At 38.6% G+C, this 21,653-nt stretch overlaps 1 protein-coding gene across 1 annotated transcript in view; it reads right to left on the bottom strand.

Annotated features, from left to right (window-relative positions):
• gsg1l2b (gsg1-like 2b) overlaps window positions 1-21,005 on the bottom strand; it is a 30,229-nt gene extending 9,224 nt beyond the window's left edge. Inside the window, exons 1-3 of the mRNA XM_080873281.1 lie at window positions 20,533-21,005; window positions 19,590-19,637; window positions 15,609-15,761 (exon numbers count right to left, since the gene is read on the bottom strand). Of these exons, the coding sequence (XP_080729407.1) occupies window positions 15,609-15,761; window positions 19,590-19,637; window positions 20,533-20,833 (502 nt within the window). The 5' untranslated portion in view covers window positions 20,834-21,005. The remainder of the gene's footprint in view (window positions 1-15,608; window positions 15,762-19,589; window positions 19,638-20,532) is intronic.
• Between the last annotated feature and the right edge of the window lie 648 nt (window positions 21,006-21,653).

The following is a 21,653-nucleotide window of genomic DNA, read 5'->3' as shown; positions in this document are numbered from 1 at the left end:
AGACTAAACAAGGAAAAAAAATATATTAGCAATGCTGTTGCTACTGCTAGCACATGCGCTGTAGTTAGCAAACAAGCGACAGTTAGCTTACTTTGTGAATTGGCTGAAGTTTTTATGTAGCTGTAGCTTTTTTTTCTAGCCAAATGATTTTAAAAACCCAAACAGTAACATTCTGTACTTTTACTTGCGATACTGAGCAAGTAAAAGTAAAACTATGTATCTTGGGCAGCAAGTTAGCTTTCCAACTAGCTTAAGATCCATGTAGAATACATGAAAATACGAAAGGAAAATGATGGATAAGAACATGCACAAGCTTTCCTAACTAACTTAACTTTTTTCAACTTTGTTAAAATTATGAAGTTTTTGAATGTACTACTAATTAGAGATAATAAAGCTTTATACTCAGAGGAACCATTAACTGGATGCAGCAGTGCCTGCCACAAACATACTTTTTTGTTCGTTCTAAACAAATTTACTCTTTAGTTTTTATTTTATTAAAAAACAAACGGTTCATTAATAGCGCAGTACAGTGTTTCACCTTTTATGATGGTAATAATGAAAACTCTAGCCACGAAAGAGTCTTTCTCTATTATGCATATATTATTTATTCATACTGCTTTTTTTTGCTCTGTTCTTTTTAAGCAGCTCTTTATTATCTGGGCATGTTTGCAGGATAAATGCCAAAAATTGAGATTAAAACTAGAAATTAGAAAAAACTAACAGATATAGACAACACCAACAAATGACATGCTTGCTGCCATTTGTACTTCTCCCACATTTGCAGTGTTAAATGTATTAGAATATAAGCTGTTTAGCATCTTGGTACCATTTCCTGTTACATCTACCAGTTCAGCTTCCTGTGTACTTCAGGCATAGTTTATTTACAGTAGTGCAAACATATCTGCAGGATAAAATTGTCTGCTGTGGCAAATGTGAGAAAGAACAACTGTGAAAAATATTCCAATCTGATTTTGTGTAAAAAATGGAAAACAGCAAAGGTGTTAAAATTTCCTATCTTTGTGTAAATCATATTTAATATTTTTTTCTCTTTATGAATGGAAAAGATGGAAACAAAAAGCACACTGACTTTCAGCAAGCTGGATAACACTGATGGGAGATTGTACTGAGCTGGAGAAGCTAGAATAAAAGATAGCCCAGACATTACAAGACATCTCCTATTTATTTACACCCTTTTCATTATGTGAAGAAATCTCATGCTCAACAGGCGTGCTTTCATCCTGTAATAGGACAACTATTGTTTGTTGGAGGTTTCAGCAGCCATCAACTGAGTCCAATCCATATATACCAAGAACTGGGTGCAAAACGTAAAGTAGAGATTAGCAGCATCTTCCACTTATCCGGTATACTCTTTGTCCGTTCATATTCTTCCCATCTCTTCCCCTCGTCTGCCTCTTGCTTGGTTTTCTGTGCTTTGCTTCATTTATTATTTTCATCTTTGCACCTGATTTTTTTGTGCTGGATTTTGCCTTGCCCACAAACCAGCACAGGAATAAAAAGCTACGGATTTGTAGCCTACCAATCCGATTACCACATAAGCCCCCCCCCCTCCACAAATCCCTGGGCCGAACATGAGTGCACCAGATTCAGTACCAAACACCTAAATTCTCATCTCATCCCTATCAGAGCTCATGTTTATTCCTAAAGATATGACAGTGCTACATTATCATAATGTTATGCAGATCAGAGGCAGCCGTGCATCAGGATGAGTGGAACAAATCGCAGTCCCGAGTCTCAGCACGTTCTGTCATCTGGAAATTATGCTTGTTCTCCTAACACAAGGTCACTTTTTTCCAAAAGAAGTCAATACATGCCATTGCAAGGTTATTTATTTTTAGTGTCAAAGCACTTAACATATACAAGCAGCCTCAGAGATGTGACGCTTTTGATCCAGTTCAGCCGTACAACATCGAGAAAGCAGTTTAGCCTAATCTGTGCTGCAAAGCTCTCTCACAGTCAACAGGGGGCACCTAGATTTTTTTAATCTGTTTTGTCATTGTGCACAAGCTACAACTGAAGTCTGACACTAAGGATTATTTGTCCTTTATCACGCTGTTTGGAAAATGACTATTCATCCAGTGTACAAAAGGTGGTTGAGCTTTTAATCCTGCGTTTAGAACTGCATGAGAAATCTGTCATACGACAAAGCGGATATGAAAAAAGAAAAAATACATGTGTTTTTTGTGGCTAATACAATACCGGTCACAGGATATGTCAAACTTTACACTTTTCATTTTTCGGCATGTCAGACCTATCAAATTGTAGCTATACATTATGCACAGCAACAACACCAAACTGCAAGTAGGGGCAGAGGCGGAGCCAGACATTTGAAACACCCGGGGCTTAGCCCAAAGAGTAGTATGCATGTGGGATTTTTTTTTTTTTTTTGGGGGGGGGGGGGGGGGGGGGGGGGTGTAGAAATGACTGAAAGATTAATAGGCTCTGTTCAAAAAAGAATGACTTCATATAGGGAAAAATATATATCACATGTGCAGGACACCTTAAACTAGTTTTTTAATTAAGCAGCAAGGCAGAACAAGGTCAGGGCTGCATCAAGACACGAGGACTAAACCCCAATTCAACCAGACCCAGAACTGATCCAGAATTAAAACAGGACTACAACAGTTCAAAATCAGGACTACTGAGGACTTAACCAAGACAGAACCAGAATCAGAACTAGATGATAGCACTAAAAATCATCATAGACCTGCACTACACTTATTTTTTAATTCTACCAAAGTCCACTATTTAGATTGAGAAAAGTTTATATAATTATTTAGCCTTGTTGTGCAAACAAGCCTGCAGAACTTAATAAATACAGAATTTGAAAAATAACAAACCTAAAAAGAAACACTAGGTACGAGATACATGAGGACCTATGATACGGTGATACTTTTGGTAAACAACCATTTGACTAACATGTGTGTCTCACCTGCTCTTGTTCATCTGTTCTGTCCTCGTTCTCCTCTCTCTCCCTCTTTGTGCTGACAATCATCAAATATACAGTTGAAACCAGATATTTACTCTTCAGATAAAAACACTTTTTTAACTGTAACATCAAATCAGACTAAATGTTTATTTTTTTAGATTGATAAATATAAAAACATATTTGTTAACTTTAAGAGTAAAGAGAGAAACTATCTGTATTTCTTAATTGCAAATGGCACCAAATTGTATTCAAACTTGAGCCACATTTATGGAGCTCCACAGTTCTTTTCCTGGTGTTTTGGTTGATATCTCTTGATTTTCCCATGTCAAAGAAACAGGCTCTGTGTTTTGCCTTATATGCATCCACAGCTGTGCCACCAATTTACTCACATGGACTCTACTAACCTATCAGAAGCTTCTTCAGCTCAGAATGGAATCGTCTGGAGTTTTCTTATTAATTAACAATAAATTTAGTGTACATGTACTCCTAAATTTGATGAAAGTGATAAAAATAGCTCTGTCTCTCTTTATTCTGAAATTTAACTAATTCAAAATATATTTCAATATTTATCTAAAACAAAAATTTACTCTAAATTGATGTTGTACAGTAAAAATGTTTTATGTTTTCTCCCTAAAGTGTATGTAAATATCTGGTTACAAATGTGAATATCCTGCTGTGTACTGAAATCCCTCTTGTTTTGCATAGAAATATACTGAACAACATACAAAGCATAATATATAAAATAACATTTACCTGAGTTTTTTCTTTGAAAGAACCCTCGAATGTCCATTCTTATGTTTCAGTGCATAACTGAAACCGATTTAGTCGGGGAGGGTAAGAACTGAAAATATGAAATAAACACACGTAAGCTAAGACTCTAAAAAAAAATAGCATTTGTTCGGCTTTTCATTTCGCCATTTGTTGATTCACTTGAAGAGCAAGTAACGTAATATTGGTCAAGTGATCAGTTTCATATCAATCTTTCGTGATGCACCGTCATATTTACATTATTTGTACGGTACAATGATTTGCTTTGGTACCTGGTCAAACTTAAGCTCTCCTTAGTATGGCTGGCTCCGTCTCTCCAACAGCGCACTCACGGGCAGCAGCTGCCCCGCCCCCTCGCTCAGTCGCTTAGTGCCTGAGCTTGGATCATACCAATATCAGGGGGGGATTCACGCACAGTCGTAAATTCCCACAGTGTGCACTATGTGCTTCGAATATTGTGTGTACTTTTTGTTTTATACAGTTGTCAGCCAGACATCTAACTATGAAAAAATTACACTCCAAAATACCCCGGGCTTCTGACAAAACAACCCGGGCTTAAGCCCCGTAAGCCACCCCCCCGCTCCGCCCCTGAGTAGGGGCATGTCATTAATCTGCAATGCTCTCATGTGAAAGATTATACACAAACAATATGCTTTACTCAAAGTCACAAACACACGAAGAGCAATGAATTGTTTTTCTCTCTCTTGTGGGGCATTATGCCTCGTCTAATTCCAGTTGGCTGAAGAACAGTCTTTTTCTGAGTATCTGGTCAGAACATCAGAAACAGGACGTCACAGTGTGATTTCATACAAGAACACAGCAGAATTATTTTAGTACAGACCGAAAAACATTTATTGTTGAGAGATATTGTGCAACATATTCCCTCGTATTGGAATATTAGTAAATAATAGAACCACAATACCAAAAAGTTGGAATAGTGTATAAAGTGTAAGTAAGAAAAGAATAAACCCAATTGTTTAAACTGATAAATAATATTAGCTTATTGTAATTTAATGGCAGCAACACGTCTAACAGTGTGGTACAGGGACATGTTTACTACTGTGTAGTACCCCTTTTTTAACACCACTGCCCTAATACTGTCTGATATAGTATTCTACCTAGTCAACAGTGTTGGGTCTTCTTTGTTTTATTTTTCATTTTGCAATGCTTCAAATGTTTATAGGTTGAAGGTCTGAACAACTTCACTCTTCTACTACAAACCAACGCTGTTTTAATATCTGCAGTATGTGGTTCATGAGAAATATGGCTTGCTGAAATGTGCAAGGACTTCACCGAAAAAGTCAGGAGGATGTGTGCAAAAAAAAAAGAAAACACTAATTTCAATTCCTCTGACTACAAGAAGAGAGCATTCACAGGCTTCACAATTACACTGAAGATCATTATTATGAAATTTTCCCACAACTTATAGACACATGTTCTTGAACAGTGGGACTGGGGCAGCATGGTGACATGGTGGTCAGCTTTGCTGCCGCACAGCAAGAAGGTCCTGAGTTTAATTCTACCATCAGGATCAGGACGGGGTCTTCTTTTGTCGAGTTCGCATGTTCTCCCTGTGTTTGTGTGGGTTCTCTCTGCTTCCTCCCACAGTCCAAAGACATGCACTTAGGGGGGTTAGGTTAAATGGAAACTCTAAATTGCCCATAGGAGTGAATGTGAGTGCGAATGATTGTCTGTGCCTATGTGTTAGCGCTGCGACAGACTGGCACCCTGTCCAGGGTGTACCCTGCCTCTTGCCCTAAGACAGCTGGGATAGGCTCCAGCGACCCTGAAAAAGGATAAGCAGAAGCAAATGGATGGATGGTTCTCCTCATCTTTACTTCTGAGAAGCTGCCTTTCTAAGCTGCTCTTTTTATATTAAATTATGTTGGTTAAAACTGGGTTGTTGTCTTTGTTAGCTTCTTTACAATGTAAACAAATAATTTTGTTTCAAGGTGTTTTGTATGTTTTCATAGTGGGTTGTGTCTTTAGTCATAGTGCATGTTTTGCTGCGGTCCAAATACCTCTGAACTTGGCCTTCCAAAAAAGAAAAACAGGATTTGCTAGGTAGATAAGCTAGTTAGAGCCATTCATGTATCAATACAACATAAAACTTTTTTGCTTTTAAAACAGCTGGAGCACATTCATGTATAGAGCTTGGTCAGTGCTCTGCATATGGCTTGTTTAGTCAGTCACACATACACAACATTGGCAGGACAGGTTTTACAGTTTTACTTTTGCTCATGTTCAGTGCTGCCATCTTGGACCGTTACCTCGAGGGTTGGTAGGGCTACTCCAACCTTCCAAGTGGGAAATCCAAGTTGAGGGGGCATTCAAGATTCAAATTGTGACACTAAGAAATTCCAACTTATTAAGGAATGTGGCATTAGTGTATGCCTGTGAGTGTGCACACAACCATTTCCCTGCACCACTGTGGATTTTTCACAGGCATGAAACAGGACGACTCATAATATGTCATACATGAGGCTGACTGGTCAGTCAGGGCTGAGAATCCTGGAACTCGTTTGATTCTGATCTTTGGCTGGTTGATCTGTGCATTTCTACTTACCTACACTATCACAGCAGCTGCACTAGGTGCATCTTCTATGCATATTTTTTTTACTGTGCTAATATAGCTTCTCCTGAGCTTGTAGGCGTCCTGTTTTTCTTCAGCATCTAAGGATAGATTAGTACACTTGTAAGCATACAATATGCAGCCCAGCATACAGGACTGAAAAAACAAGTACTGCTGTGTTACTGTGCTACTAGCCAGCATTCACAGGCTTGTCACTAGGTTACACATACTTGGTGAGCAGATGATTTCTCTAACATAACGATTGCTTTACTCCACTGACACTGAAATATTTGTTCTGTACATATAAAACATCTGCAGTCCTCCAACATAAAATCAAATTGTTACTTCTTGTTATATTTTGGTAGTTTCTTAAATAACTACAGGTTCATTGTGCCTTAAGTAGTCAAGCAACACATCCATGCACACTTTAGTACACTAGGCACACACTAATTTAAGAAATAGAAACAGAAAGTGTGGTTATCTAGCAGATGTTTGTCTCCATGTCAGAGATAAGTAAACTTGTTGCTGCTGCTGTGCCACGTTTCTCTTGCTTTGGAGATCAGTTGCTTTAAGCTGCAGGTATTAAGACAAGGTGCTGGAAGGTGAAAAAAAAAAAGTTGTTAAAATTGAGAACACGCGTATTACCGGTAAGTGTTGTTAATCTAATCCGCCAGAGCATGTGTTCTTTGAAGTAGAGTTTAATTTTTATGGATATTTTATTTCATATTTATTTGAGATAAAACATTGCAGAGCAAGGTGAATAGGAAAACTTGAACATTTTCAAAGGTGTTTTTGTAGTTTTCAGAGAGGTCTTTTTATGTGCTCTTATCAACTGAAGGCAAGTCTATGTTTTGAACTCCTTTCATCTATATGGTCCAGTGGAAAAAGCCAGAGTTTCAGAGTTTGTCTTGTGTATAGCTTTCTCATTAGAATGAAACTTTGAGGCTCTTTTTGTTTGGGCAGCATGAAAAAGGCAGAAAATAGCTGACAGTTGGCAAGTTAGAGTGTAACACAAATGGAGAATAGAGAGTTTGGAGAAACTTGCTTTTTTGAAAAAGTCAGAAAAGATTCTTTCATATCAAGAAAAATTGTATTAATAAGCTGTATTTAAATGGTGCATAACCGTTTTGTTTTTTTAATAAACTGCAATGTTTAAAAAGATTTTCTAAAAGTAATGCGAAATATAATTAAAGGAATACAAATGCTTTTTTGGTTTTGTTTATGAGAAACATGTCACATTTTTCTCAGATTGTTAAGTATCACCTAAAATAGCTCCAGATTGCTCAGTATTTCCTTCTGTCCCCTCAGGCTCTTTATACACTAACGAGCACCAGTCTCTGTCACACACAGTACAGTTAGCATGACCACTCTTACTATTGGAACAAATTGGCAGTTCCGCAGGCACCCGCTATTAAAACCACAGTTTTTATTTTTTTTAACACACACTCAGCACAAAAACTGAAGTTTTTACTCACATTGCTCACATTAATTACCCGAATTCAGCTCAACTTAAGTTCATTCCTCACATCAAAGTAAGCCTCTCTTTCTTTTACTTCCCCAATACGTCTGTTTTTCATCATCACCTCACACGCCTCATCATACGTCACATAACTGACAGGTGTAATAAAATTTCAGCTCAGACCTCATTAACATAACATATTCAGCCCATTAAAAAGAGAAACAAACTGTTACAAGGACACTAAACCGTTGATGTTTGAGAGCCGACGAACTGCAACAAAAGCCGTAAAAAAATTCTAAATGATTTTGTGTTTTAGAGAAATAAAAACTACACTCACACTTGAGTACCAGCCTCACAGATTTCACCCCCTCTATTTATGCAAACAGCTCACTTCTTCAGACAGCGAGCCATATATAAATAAAACATGACACATACGGCCTGGGTTGAGAGTTCACTCGCTATCTTACTGAACGTTACAGCTGGCAAAACACTGGGTAAGTGTGTGAAAACACGACTCCTGAGTTTAGTTGCAGGAGAGCATGCTAGGTTCAGCACCTATCAGGTGAAAATGAAAATATCACAAGACCACAACAGGATGACTGAGTGATGGTCAGTAGTTTTTCTGCTGTGATAGACAGACCCTGGAAAAGGTGTCAACCTTCAGCCTGCCCCTGCCAGTAAAATGCACCAGAAATAAATAGAAGATAAAATAAAATCATCCAGCATCGTCTACATCCATTTACTGTAAAGTAATGGCTTTTTAAATGCCAATTACTTGGGCATTTCAACACTGGAGTCTGGGGGACTGACTCACATATGGATCTAGCTTCAGTTGGCCATTAAAGGAACTGCAGATTTTGGCACTTCTGATTAGCTTCATTTGTCAGTCTCAGAGATTCCCATTTGGAAAGGAGATAATAAAGTCTCACGATTCACAGTAATGCACAATCCACAACGACACAAAAGCAAACTGTCAATATGATTAACAAGTGACAAATAAAAAAATCAGGTAAATCTTAGTTATCTTTTCCATCTTATAACATCCTTGCTACAGCGTTTTAAACCTTCACCAGTTTTTTAAACTGACAATAGGTTTGGAGGTGCATTTTCTCACTTGAGTCTATGCCAGGCAAAAGATGGTCACCTGAACTCAAACTTTAAAGGCTTGAACAGAGTGTTAGTACTGTTGCCATCTTGGTGATTTTAAAATGAGGAGTGATAAAACTGATAACCAGAGGAATATGTAAGGTACTGATCTGAACTGATCAGGAAAAGTCTTACTAAGGTCAAAGGAGCTGAAGGCTGTTTTTCCATAGACTTCCATGTAGCTTGATGCCTTTTTGAACATCCCTCCCTGCTGGCCATTAGAAATAATGCATGTTTAAGACACTTGCATCCATCTTTTATATACAGTTTGTGGTGATTTGAATGTAATGGCAATGTAGGTTTGAAGTAATTGTGATTACAAGCAGGGTGGGGTGGTGCTGATGTCATGACGATAAATATGATGCATTACCCATATCACTTTTATACAAATCTATTTGAATGAGAACTTTCAATTTGCTTTTTACTTCTTTTTTTTGTAAATATTCCAGTTTAAGGAAAAAGTAGGTCATTCCCAGTGTATTCATCTGCAAAAAAAGTCATATAGGATTAAGAAGGCACCTGATACACGATATGAAGTTTTGAGGACACTTAACTAGTAAGACTATAGCTCCGTCATTGCCTCATATGCCAACAGGATCAAAAGAGAACTTGGGTTACTCTGTACTAAAATCAAAGCAACAGTCAGACTAGGGGGAATCCAACTCTAACGTCAAACTAATCAATATGCAGCCTCAGGCTCACCACATATCCATATATGTCTCTTGAATGAATTTCTCTAATCTTCTTGGTCTCTTAAAGTTTTTAAAAACTTTGCCTTCTGATCAGGGGCTTTCCTTCACAGACATAAAGCCGGATTCTTTGAAAAAGACAAATATGACAGAAAATTTGATCCAAGCAGAGACAAAAACCTCATTCTTGCACCAATTTCCAACAAAATACATTTCACTAAAACAGACTATTTGAAGAAAAGCACCAATCAAAGCAATGTCTTGTCTTAGAGTTAGATCAAAGAAGTAAAGTTTCGTTGGGTTTGAGCAAACGTAATATTTCCATTTTTTTGTAATGCTTTCGGACACTGCTCTGTATCCACATTGTTCTTGATAGAGACTCTCCTTGTCGTGACCTTTTACCAAAATGAACAGTTTTTCTTTCCTACAGTAGGAAAGTCAGTATTGGGCATTAAAAGCATTTTAAAACACCTTTTATTCTGGTTTTACTGGTGATTCTATACATGCAGTATTTATGTTCCAGTGACCACTGAAATTACAGTTAATTTAGCTAATTAATTAAATTAGGTTTCAAGATGTCTGCAAAGTTACAAGCTTGATGCAAGCAGAAAATGTTATTGTGGATCTGACCAACTTATATGTTTACAGTTTTTACCGAATGCCTAAACACTAACTGTGAATCCTGTAGCACAATCTCTAAAACTATTCAGACTTATAGCAAAACCACTCACTGAGTTTGCAAAACTAAAAGCACAAAAACTGCTTTGCACTCAGTTTGCAATTTTGTAACACACACTTTGCAAGACTGTAGGCACAATTCACTGCACAACACTCAATTTCCAAATTTCCAACACACTCCTAGCAAAAGTATACACATGTATGGCTATCATTACAGTTTTTTCTGATTGCTTAAGCACATTTTTTGTAACTATTGGCTAATTTTGCAAAACTCTTCACACAAATAAGAAAACCTGTCACCCAATCATCAAAACATTGTAGTTCTCTTGCAAAAGCAAACACAGCTAGATTAACTCTTCACACCTTCGTAAAAATGGTGTTTCCGTATCAAACAGTACACACAAGCCATCATCTACTAAGCACACAATGCGCCAACTGCACACCGATGGTATGAATACAAAACACATCTGGCGTTTGCCTTCCCTGTGCACAAGGTAGGCTATGTCAGTTTGAGCTCATACTTCTGTCATAGATCCATAAGCATAGAGGGATCCAAACTTCAAGTACTGGTGTTTATTCAAACACATCAAAACAAACACAAGTGTTTATTTCCAAGTATAGGATTATTTGCAATCGCCATAATGACTATATGGGTTACGTGGTCTGCAGTGAACATGCTTCCTCTGCCCCCTCCTCGTCTTCCTCTTGCTCCTCCTTGTCCTTGTCGTCCTCTTCATCCTACTTCTTCACCTCCACGTCCTCTTCCTCGGCCTCCTCTACTTCTCACTCTTTCTGCTCCCACCATTGTACTCCGCACACACAGCTTACCTGTATTATAGTGCTTAGGCTGATTGCAAAGTGAACGAATTATCTAAGAAAGTTTTCACATGTGAAAGTGTGCCAGACAGTTGGCAAATTAGTGTTAATGATAGCCATACATGTGTATACTTTTGCTAGGAGTGTGTTGGAAATTTGGTAATTGAGTGTTGTGCAGTGAATTGTGCCTACAGTCTTGCAAAGTGTGTGTTACAAAATTGCAAACTGAGTGCAAAGCAGTTTTTGTGCTTTTAGTTTTGCACACTCAGTGAGTGGTTTTGCTATACGTCTGACTAGTTTTAGAAATTGTGCTACAGGAATCACAGTTAGTGTTTAGGCATTCGGTAAAAACTGTAAGTGGCTTAAAAAACAGAAAGTAGACTAGAATGACAATGAGTGAAAAAGCAGCCAATGTCCACAGGAAAACTTTGAAAGACCTTCAGAAAGCCTGGAAAACTATAGCTCAGGATCACTTTAAAAAATTACAAGAATCTAAATTGTTGTCAGTGTGGTTCTGGGAAGGTCAGGAGAGAAGTACAACCATCTATGAAACACAGGGCAGGCTTTGTCATGGTTCTGTGTTGGGGATCTTGATAAAACTGATAAAATTATGAACACAGAAAAGTGCCATCGGAGTTTAATCCACCATGCAAAACGATTTGGAAAGTATCTGATTGGTTTTTTGTCATGCTTTTTTCAGCATGACAATGAAACACAGAACAGAAAAGCACAAAATGAACACTATCAATCATGGATTTGCCTTCCCAGTGCCTGAATCTCAACATTGATATTGAAGCAGTGTGGGATCATTTTGACAGAGAACTGAAAAAGAGGCAACCAGCATCCAAAGAAGTGCTTTGAATGTCCATCAAGGAGCCTGGAGAACTATCCTGAAGTCTACTTCAAGTCTATTTCATTTAGAAGAAAGCTTGAAAAACAGTTCAGACTGTTTATATATTGTTATCATACAGTACACACACACACATATATATATATATATATATATATATATATATACACATCAGGAAGATGGCCCCAAGCGACCACGTGCTCAGTGAATACCTCAGGCAGTAGAAACCCAAGAAAGAGGAAGGCGAGGAACCATCATGGAAGGACAGGCCCCTGCACAGTATGTACCACCGGCAGATAGAGTAAGTGGCTGATATCCAGTACAGATGGACGAAATGGTGGTGGCTAACCAACTGGACATAGTGGTGGTAGACAAACAGAAGAAGACGGCCGTAGTGATCGATGTAGCAGTTCTCAATGACAGCAACATCAGAAAGAAGGAACACAAGAAGCTCGAGAAATACCAAGGACTCAGAGAAGAGCTCGAGAAAATATGGAGGGTGAAGGTAACAGTGGTCCCAGTGGTAATCGGAGCACCAGGTGCGGTGACTCCCAAGCTAGGCGAGTGGCTCCAGCAGATCCCGGGAACAACATTGGAGATCTCTTTCCAGAAGAGAGCAGTCCTAGGAATAGCTAAGATACTGCGCAGGACCCTCAAGCTCCCAGGCCTCTGGTAGAGGACCCGAGCTTGAAGGATTGACCGCCCACAGGGGCGAGCGGGGGATTTTTCTTTTTTTTTTTTTACATATATGCTGTAGGACTGCATGTTTCAGTCTCTGCATGTATTTCCCGTTTTCCTCATAATATATCAAGAAATGAGAAGGCTCAAGACTTTTGCACATTACTGCATTTCGGTTTATGAATGGATTAAACAAATCCAACACATCATGCTAATTTATGACGTTATCATGTTTTAGACATATTTCAATAAAGCCAGACTAGCTGTTCTCTGCTGCCTCAGGTCTTTAAATTAAGCAATGCTAAACAATATGTGTCTCTAGCCAGAGATGAGAAGAGTACTGATTCTCTCATGTCACTGACATAACAAAAGCTGGTAAGTGTGTTTCACAAAATGCTAACATATTTTGGGTGAGCCGTGGATCAAGTATAGCATCAGTTTTACTCCAGGCCTACAAGCGTCTTTTCTATAGTCTAACTAGAACTGCCTGTAGTTAAAGAATAGATACAGTACACACATATGTTACAACCTTTAAGCATTAAATAAATTGGTCAAAGTGTGGACCTCGGTTTTACAGGTTGTACGATTCTTCAGCCTGTAGCCTTTTCTGTTTTTTTAAAAACACATTTTCTGAATTTCACCTGTCAAAGCAGCAAAAAGCTGTGAGTCACTGTCGTGGAGTCAAGTATCTTTCATTGCTGAATCACTGCCCAGAGTGTGGTGGTCGGGATCATTTTCACAGAGTGGATTAGAGAGAAGGTCATTGTTAATTCCTCCACCGAGAGAGGGAGGCAGACTGCAAACCGGCTGGAAATCTTTTCAGGGCTGAGAGGCTACAACTGGCCTGAATATATGACTGGATAAATGCCAACAAGGAAGCAGAACTAAGGACTCAGTGGTTTTAAAGTTAAACAGAAACGGAATAAAATCAGTATATATCTCAAGCGTTTGCTATAGTTTTCTTACAGTACTTAGCAAAAGTGTATTTAAAGCTTGGATAAACGTTCCTGCAGTAAATGTTAATTTTTATTTTGGGGTCCTCTACAGGGCATGACTTTTCAGTTTTATATTAGCAAAGAATGCGGTGACTTCATGGACAAGGAGCCTAACATCAATGCAATACTGTCACTATTCATTTGGTGCATCGGTATGTTACCAAAATCAGGTGAAGTTACAGGATGCTGTCTTTTTGTGCGTTACATAATGCTGAAAAATACATTCTTGAGTGCACAGGAGCTGCCAATGCCTCAACAGGACCTAATAAAATTTAATAGTAACCTTGCCATTAAGGGAGGTTAAGAAAGTTTCACTTTGGAGTTTCAGATTCTCATGCTATCCAATGTAATCGCGTGCAAAAATAAGGGAAAGGCCCTTGTCCACAAAAAACAAAATGTGGTTCTTGATAGTTTTCCACATTTCAGCACTATAGCAATCCATAAATATTCTGTTTTTGCAAAAACTTGCAAGGTAGGCTAACTTCCTCCTCCTTAAATAAATATAAACTTAATAGTTTAGTGAGTTGTAAAAAGGAGAGCATGGCTTAAACCACGACAAAAACTACAACTGACTGAAAAATGGCTCGAATTCAAATTCATATGCTCTTCTTCATAGTGCAAGTTATCAGCGCATTTGATAACAAACCTGGCTGTCAAGTCTCTTAGCAATAATCAAACCAGAACACCAAAGAGACCACGATCCACCACAATTCACAGGTTTTTGGAAAGTCTGAAGTAGAGAAAAACAGGACAGCCATCAGTTCTAACGCCTCCCATTTGAGCCCCAGCCTACCCAAGCATGCAGTTGCCTCCAGGAACTAATCATGCCCTGTCCTTGTCCCTTACATTGAGTGCATGGCTGACAGCTCCTCCATCATCTCAGATTCTTTCATCATCCCGTGTACAAAGATGACATCACAACCCCTTAATGCAGAGCTAAGTATAAAAAATCTGAATTGTCTGCTTTGGTTTTCATCTAAAGCTCCAGATTTCCTCCAATGTCCTTGATCTGTCTTACTACTTTTTACCTGGAGGGGGGTCAATTCTAAAACACCTCTTTCCCCCCCCTCAGGGCATATTGTTACACTCTTTCGGGAGCTTGTGAACTAGATGGGAAGAACTGCCAATGTATATCCTCATCAATATGCATGGAAGAGATCAGGTGAGAGGTACAACAGTGACTGTCTAAAGTCAATTGTAAAACATGGTAGAGGCTGTGGCTGCATTTCAGCCAGTGTTGCTGGAGAACTGGTCAAAATGACTCAATTAAACATTGAATGAGTTGAATGAATGCAGAAAAGTACTGTAAGACTTTGGCCCATCCTGCAAAAAAATCATCTGGAAAGCACTGGATTAGCAATAGCTTCTTCTTCTTTTTTTTAAGTACGACACATATCTAAAATAGTTGCAATAAAAGCATAACTGGATATGAAAATCAAACAATGGAACACTATCGGTTATGAACTGGAGTAATAGTAATGGAAGCAACATATCAGTTTATATGTGACAAATGGAAGACAAAGACTCCTGGAAGCAGCATCTTTCTGATTTAAATTTCAATACTTTATTTTACTGACCAACGCTGTCTGAGCAGGTTTTGGTTACAAACACGTAGAAAGCAGAAGAAGATACTCAGTATCTGCTACCCACATATGATTGGCTTTACTGAAAATCCTCCCTTTAACGCAAGAGAACAACAATGAGTTCTAACTTTGGAAGCCAGTTAACCTAGTTTCAAGGTTTTCCAGTTGACTTTTGGGAGGCTATAAGACTCACTAATGGCAGCAACATATAGTTATATATAGTATAGTTAGTAATATGTCCAAATAAAAGCTCTTCTCATCTAAAGTGGAAAAAGATACTGACAACAATCACAGTATCTGTAATCTTTTCATTGGAGAGCACAAAACAAACATGAACAAAAATAGCGCTCATTGAATCACAACTATTTGATTTGATGCTTTTCACTAACTTGATGGCAAAGATGGTAATTATATTAATGCTTCTCACCTGACAGCACAGTGAATATGGCAGCAAAGGCGTTGAGCTTGAGCCCGTCGATGACGTTGCCGATGTGACACACTTCTATGGACATAAGGATGCCTCCGGTGGCCAGCAGAAGAATGTAGAGGCACTCTGCAACTATGCACAGCCACAGCACACCTGTGAAAACAGTTTGTTATAGCAAAGTAATGGCCAAGAGGAAGAAGACAAAAAATCAAGTTGTGTGGATGGTGGTGTTGAAGTGTGACGTCGTGGGGAGAGAGAAGGGAAATTGGGGCGTGAGGGAGAATATGGGTGAGCAAGGGTGAAGGAAGGGAGCAGAGACGTGAAAAGGCAGAGGAAGCGGGGAAGAGTGAGTGGAGAAAGGTGCACCGGCAACCCCATCCCCCGTATCATTAACCTTCACAGTCAGGGAGAGGATACAGAGCATGATCTACCCAGAGACGCAGAGCATTCTGAGCTGGAGTCTATATACGTGTTAGGACAAAATATCAGCGTATTTAAAAACCTGTCAGTGTACGCTGTAGTGTAATTGCATATATCACCCAAGGGCAGGCAGTTAGTGTGTGGTTAATTAATCATAAGGTGTGTAATAAACGTAACATGCCTGTTACCCAAAATATCCCTGAATGAATTGTGGACAGAAATACGTCCTTCAGCTAAAAATTCTTTTTCTTGCTTGCTTTAAATTGACTTCAGTAAAAGATTTCTTCAGTTTAATTTAGGCAGGTGGAAAAGATAGAGGCTTTAAAACACTGCAATTAAGCCCCTTCCATAGAAATGTTTCTTTGTTTTGCTAAATCCTAGTATTTTAATCATGATGCTGGCAAATGGTTTGCAAAGAGATGGATGCTCTAAACCTGTTGTACAGGGACAACGGTACAGGCTTCTGTTTAAAGAGTCTGGCATCCAAGTTATTGTTTCAGTCGCTGAAGATCTCTTTATACGAGGATCTATTTTGTCTTTGCGGCGAGGCTCATATGGAGTTGCCTGGTTACAGATTACTAATTTGCTGCCCACATCTTGTTATGCAGCATTTTACATGTCTGCACACAGTTAATTGTTTGCATAGTTAAAGAAAAGAAAGAAGCACATGTGTGTAGGAGGGATTAAAGGATAAAGATGGCATTTTTATTGAATTTTCTTCTTTTTGTATAAAACAACTGAATGAAACAAAGTGTTAGCCTGCCATTGTCTGAGGGAGTTAACCTCAGTCTTTCAAAACAGGTGTCAGTTAATTGTTTTTTCTTATTTTAAGACAGCAATATTTTTCTAAAACAGATGTACGCTGTAGTTTTTAGGCACTACAGTTCTTTGTGTTACTGAAATATACTGAAATAAGGCATTTTTGGGGATCTGGTTTTAGTGGAGGAGTGAGCTATAAACTGCGGTGGGTAGTAACTAATTACATTTACTCAGTTAAATTTACTTGAGTACGTTTTTGGGAAAAAAATACTTTTAGGAGTAGTTTTACTACACTGTACTTTTTACTGTTACTTGAGTAACATTGTTATGAAGTATTGCTACTCTTGAGAAAAAAGTCTGGTTACTCAGTGTGAGTAACTTCACTGAATGAATAATAAACGTTTTAACCAAAAATGCACGAGACACAGACACAAATCTACAGTTTATGTCGAAGTGAGACTTCTTATTTGTTGTTTTAATGTTGTTCTATCTGCTGAGTCTGTTGTGCCATTTGGAGAAATAAAGTAACACCATATACTGTCACTGGAAGTATTTTACCTGTAGTATTATACTATTCTAACATATATTTATATCACCTTCTCTAAATATTAGTTCAATAATGAATTAGAAAAGTGTTTCTTCTGCTTAGATTTATTATTTTGTAATCATGTTATGTTCATGTTTTTTTGCTTTTCAGTCTTTAAAATTTGCACTAAACTTTATATTTTTGTCTGTCTGATTATCTAACTTGCCATCACCAGTGTGTGAATGGGTGGATGACTGGATGTGTAAAGCGTTTTGGGGTCCTTAGAGACTAGTAAAGCGCTATATAAATACAGGCCATTTACCATTTATCTCATTTTTAAAAATTAAATCAGATGTTATGATCAGTTACTCAGTATTCAAATAGCCTTTTTCACTAAATACTCTTTTACTCTTACTTGAGTAATTTCTTGGATGGCTACTTTTTATTTTTAGTAAAACTATGTTGAGGTAGTGCTACTTTTACTTGAGTACAATTTTTTGGCTACTCTACCCACCTCTGTCTATAAATGACACAAAAAGGAAGATTTCTGACAGCAACTACAACTGAGTGAAACCCTCCCAAAAAACCTTGTTGTCAGTTTTTTCTGGAAATAAAGAAGCAGGTTGGGCTCAGTGGAATAATCAGGCTTTGGATTTACATTTTCCCCTCTCTTCCCCGCTGATGGTCTAGAAAATATTCCCATTTTTTTATGATAAAAAAATAATTTTTTTGTTTTGCTAAGTCTGGTACAATACGTATCTTCTCTGTCATGTCGTACTGCCTCCTGACAAAATAAACTGAACTTTTACTATAAAATTCTGACTGAGAAAAAATGAATAAGAAAAACTGAGTATCAAACATAATATACATAATATATTCACTACGTGCTAGCTCTAATTAAAATTTAGGAGTTGAGATTTTGGGAAACATTTTTGACCCTGTGAATGTGACCCACGGGAGGATCTGCTTAATTAATGGCACTGTTGGTGCCAGGAAATATAGCACAGATATTTTTCTCTTCTGCTTGGTTTACTTTAGGACATTAATAAATAGGACATAAATAGTAGCTCATAGCAACTTGCTTTCTTTCCAACAGCCTGCAGAGGGTTACAGCAAGAAGTACAATTGTATCTAAGTCCATGAGAGCATATCCCTGCTTCCTACTTAAAAATGACATCAGTTATTAGTTTCCTAATGACTTCATGATCTTAATCATGAAGTTTAATGTGCTATATAGGTTTTGTTCATTTTTCTATGTCAGTCTCATTTGGGATCAAAACATTATTATGATTTAGGGTGTGGCTATTTTCTGATTGACAAGTTGCTGTTTCAAGGGGGGTTAGTGTCTGTGTGCTCTCATCCACACTCACCCCTTGTTTTTCATATTGGGTTGGAAAAACAAAAGCAGGAAGTTAACAGAAAGATTATTTTGTGGCTATGGTAGTTCATCAACCAGTGCGTGACATCATGATGACTGTTTCCAACCTCCACCCAAGACCCAGATGTGGCTTAATCCCCATTTTGAAATAGTACGAGAATATGAGATTGACCATCAGAAAAATGCATGTTTAACGCACTTCCCCACTGACTTTGTCAGACCCAGAGACCAAGATCCTCTTTCATTTGTACTCTGTGTGCTAAACACCGAGAATGCAACGAGAGGCAGATTTTAGCACAACAGCAGCGTTCGGGGCACTAATTAACTGGGAGAAAACCACGTGGATCTGATTGATTTACTGTTTTGGTTTCTTATTGCCTAGCAGCAGCACAAGTGATTAGGTCATCCACAACTCCATGGTGTCACCAATAGCTGTTGATTTTTTTTTTCCAATATAGGATATTTATGTGAGAAAAAAATCTGGGGTGGAACCTGACTCACTTTCAAATGACAGGAAGTCAGTGCTGATGAAGAAGAAGATGAAGATGAAGAAAAAACTTAATACATCACTTGGAGGCCTAAAGACGCTTAAACAAATGTCTAGAAAAAAATATCTGAAAGAGGGTCAGTGGAGAACCAAATGACTTTGGCCAGCATTTCATCACACTGACAAAATTACTGAAACGTCCACTTCAGATTCATCTGCTTATTTAGAGTCACAAGAAAGCAGCCATACAGATGACAGAGATCTTTGGGTTATTTTAAGCCTTGAGATGACAAAACTGATAAAGGCTCTGATTGACTGAGAATTTTGCCATGTCCCTGAAAAAGTCTTTATTTGCAGTAACATTTTATATGTAAAAAAACCCAAAAACAAACAAAAACCAAAAAAACTTACCTCTTTCGTTTGATGGTGCAACATAAAGGAAATTTCTGCAATTCTCACCTGTAAAAGAACGTAAATTAAACATTTATTTCATGTACCAAGCTGATAGCATGTCAGACTTCATATGTTTTTCCTCCATATTCCACAAAGATAAAGTTACGATGTAAAATTTTAAAGAAAAAGTTCCAGTCTGTGATTATGTAGTAACAAGAACACCCAACCCCCCTCACCCCCTCTTAGGGTGTCACAGTCTTCTGCCTGAAATGCAGCGTATAGCTGTGTGCTGGCCAGAAATTCTACTGTCAGTGCAACAAATGCATTTATGGTGGTCTGCACACGGACACGTAGTGCTTCACACTCAGTGATAGAAGAACCACTGAAGCGGGTGAAATATACCTTTAACCTTGCTTTGTTCATGTTTTTGCCCATAAAAACTATTCCAAGAATAATTCAATTAATCAACATTACATATATTTAGTTTGCTCTTTTCAGGCTCCCAGACATGATTATTCCATTGTCTGCTTGTTTAATCATAAATATTACTAAATTGTGATTAATTAGCGTTTTATTTGTGTTTGCAATTTAAATGTCTTTGCGTGTACTGACATTACATCCTGAACCTGAGTTTATATAAATCTGTCTATGAACTTCTCTATCTGATATCCTTTGAACAATGGGCACAAAAACCTGTTAGTTAAATATAATACTCATTGTCAGATTATGACTTCCTGGTGACATTTCCATGTAATTTTCTCAGTAGTTTCCGTGATTAATCCCCAAATCCAGTCCTTGTTGATGTGGAACTGAACGTAAAAGTCAATGCATTAAAATCCGGACTTTTAATTTTATTTCATCGCAGCTGGAGCAGCACGTCTCCCTCCGTGACGCACCTCCTCAGCGCGCACAGCGGTCCCGCCGTCAGTCCGCCGTTACTTCTGTAGAAAACCAAACTTACCGGTCATGTTGATGTTCTGCTCGCAGGAGAACCAAATGCCGGTGTGAAACTTCCTCAACACGTACTTGTCCTCCCCGGTCTCCCAGATGTACTGCACCAGCCGCGTGTCGTTGATGTTGGTGCTGTTGAACCTGATGCAGAAGGACTGCTTGGTGGTGACCGGTCCTGTGCAGAACGGCTTCACCACTTTCCGTGTCCCTTCGCACCAGTAGCTGGTGGTGAGAGCCGACACAGCCAGGAACAAGGCGAGAAAGTTCAAGGTGAGAGCCAGCGATGCTCTCCGCCGCCGGTCTATCCCCATAACGGCAGAGGGAAGAAGTAAAGACGCCTAACTTAATCCCTCGCCCTGCGAGACACCGGATTCTGGTGACTTCTCCTCAAATCCTCATAATCCCGTTATTCCCATTAATATCCTCGGCTAATTATCACGGTACATCTGGCTTCTTCAGCGCGCTCTCGCTTCTGTTCCTCCACAGCGGCGGACTCTCATTTTGTAGGTTTTCTCCCCCCACTTCCATCCTCCACTCCCACACACACCCGGCGCACTCCCCCCTCTAGCTCTCACGCACGAACTCTTCGGCGTCGGAGCTCGGGGCTCATTTGTTCCTTCTTGGTCCCTTTTAAGAATTATCACCACACGCCACAAAATGTCATAAAAATCCCCCCCAGCATTTTTGTTTCTTTAACGGCTACTTTTCCCTCTTGATCATTTCTGATGTTTCCAATGAACAACACAACAGGATCCGACTGTGTACCATGCACTCAGAAAAAATGGATGTCACAGTCATTTAGCCAGTGTTTTTACACTCATTGTCTGATCAGAGGATGCTTTTATGTTATTACTTTATTTCGATAACTCACTTTTGTGTCGGTTTATAGCCCATTTCTCGAAGCGTTGGGGGAGGTGGTATTTGTCAGAGTTTAGAGTGGAAACTATTTGGCTATTATGGATAAAACAGAAGAATAGGAATGGAAACAAAATGGAGCAAAAAACCCCAAACAAAACAGCACAATCGGCCTTGGACAGTAGCGCATACTGCCCCCCAGGCTGACCCTCCCAGTCAATAAATTTATTTTCTTTGTTTCACTCAATTCTCCTTTATTTTTGACACGCAGAAAAA

The sequence above is a fragment of the Rhamphochromis sp. 'chilingali' genome (genome assembly GCF_963969265.1).
Source record: "Rhamphochromis sp. 'chilingali' genome assembly, chromosome: 22".
Lineage (NCBI taxonomy): Eukaryota > Metazoa > Chordata > Actinopteri > Cichliformes > Cichlidae > Rhamphochromis > Rhamphochromis sp. 'chilingali'.
The sequence above is the reverse complement of the archived record's forward strand: the minus strand, read 5'-3'. Positions and strand labels throughout refer to the sequence as shown.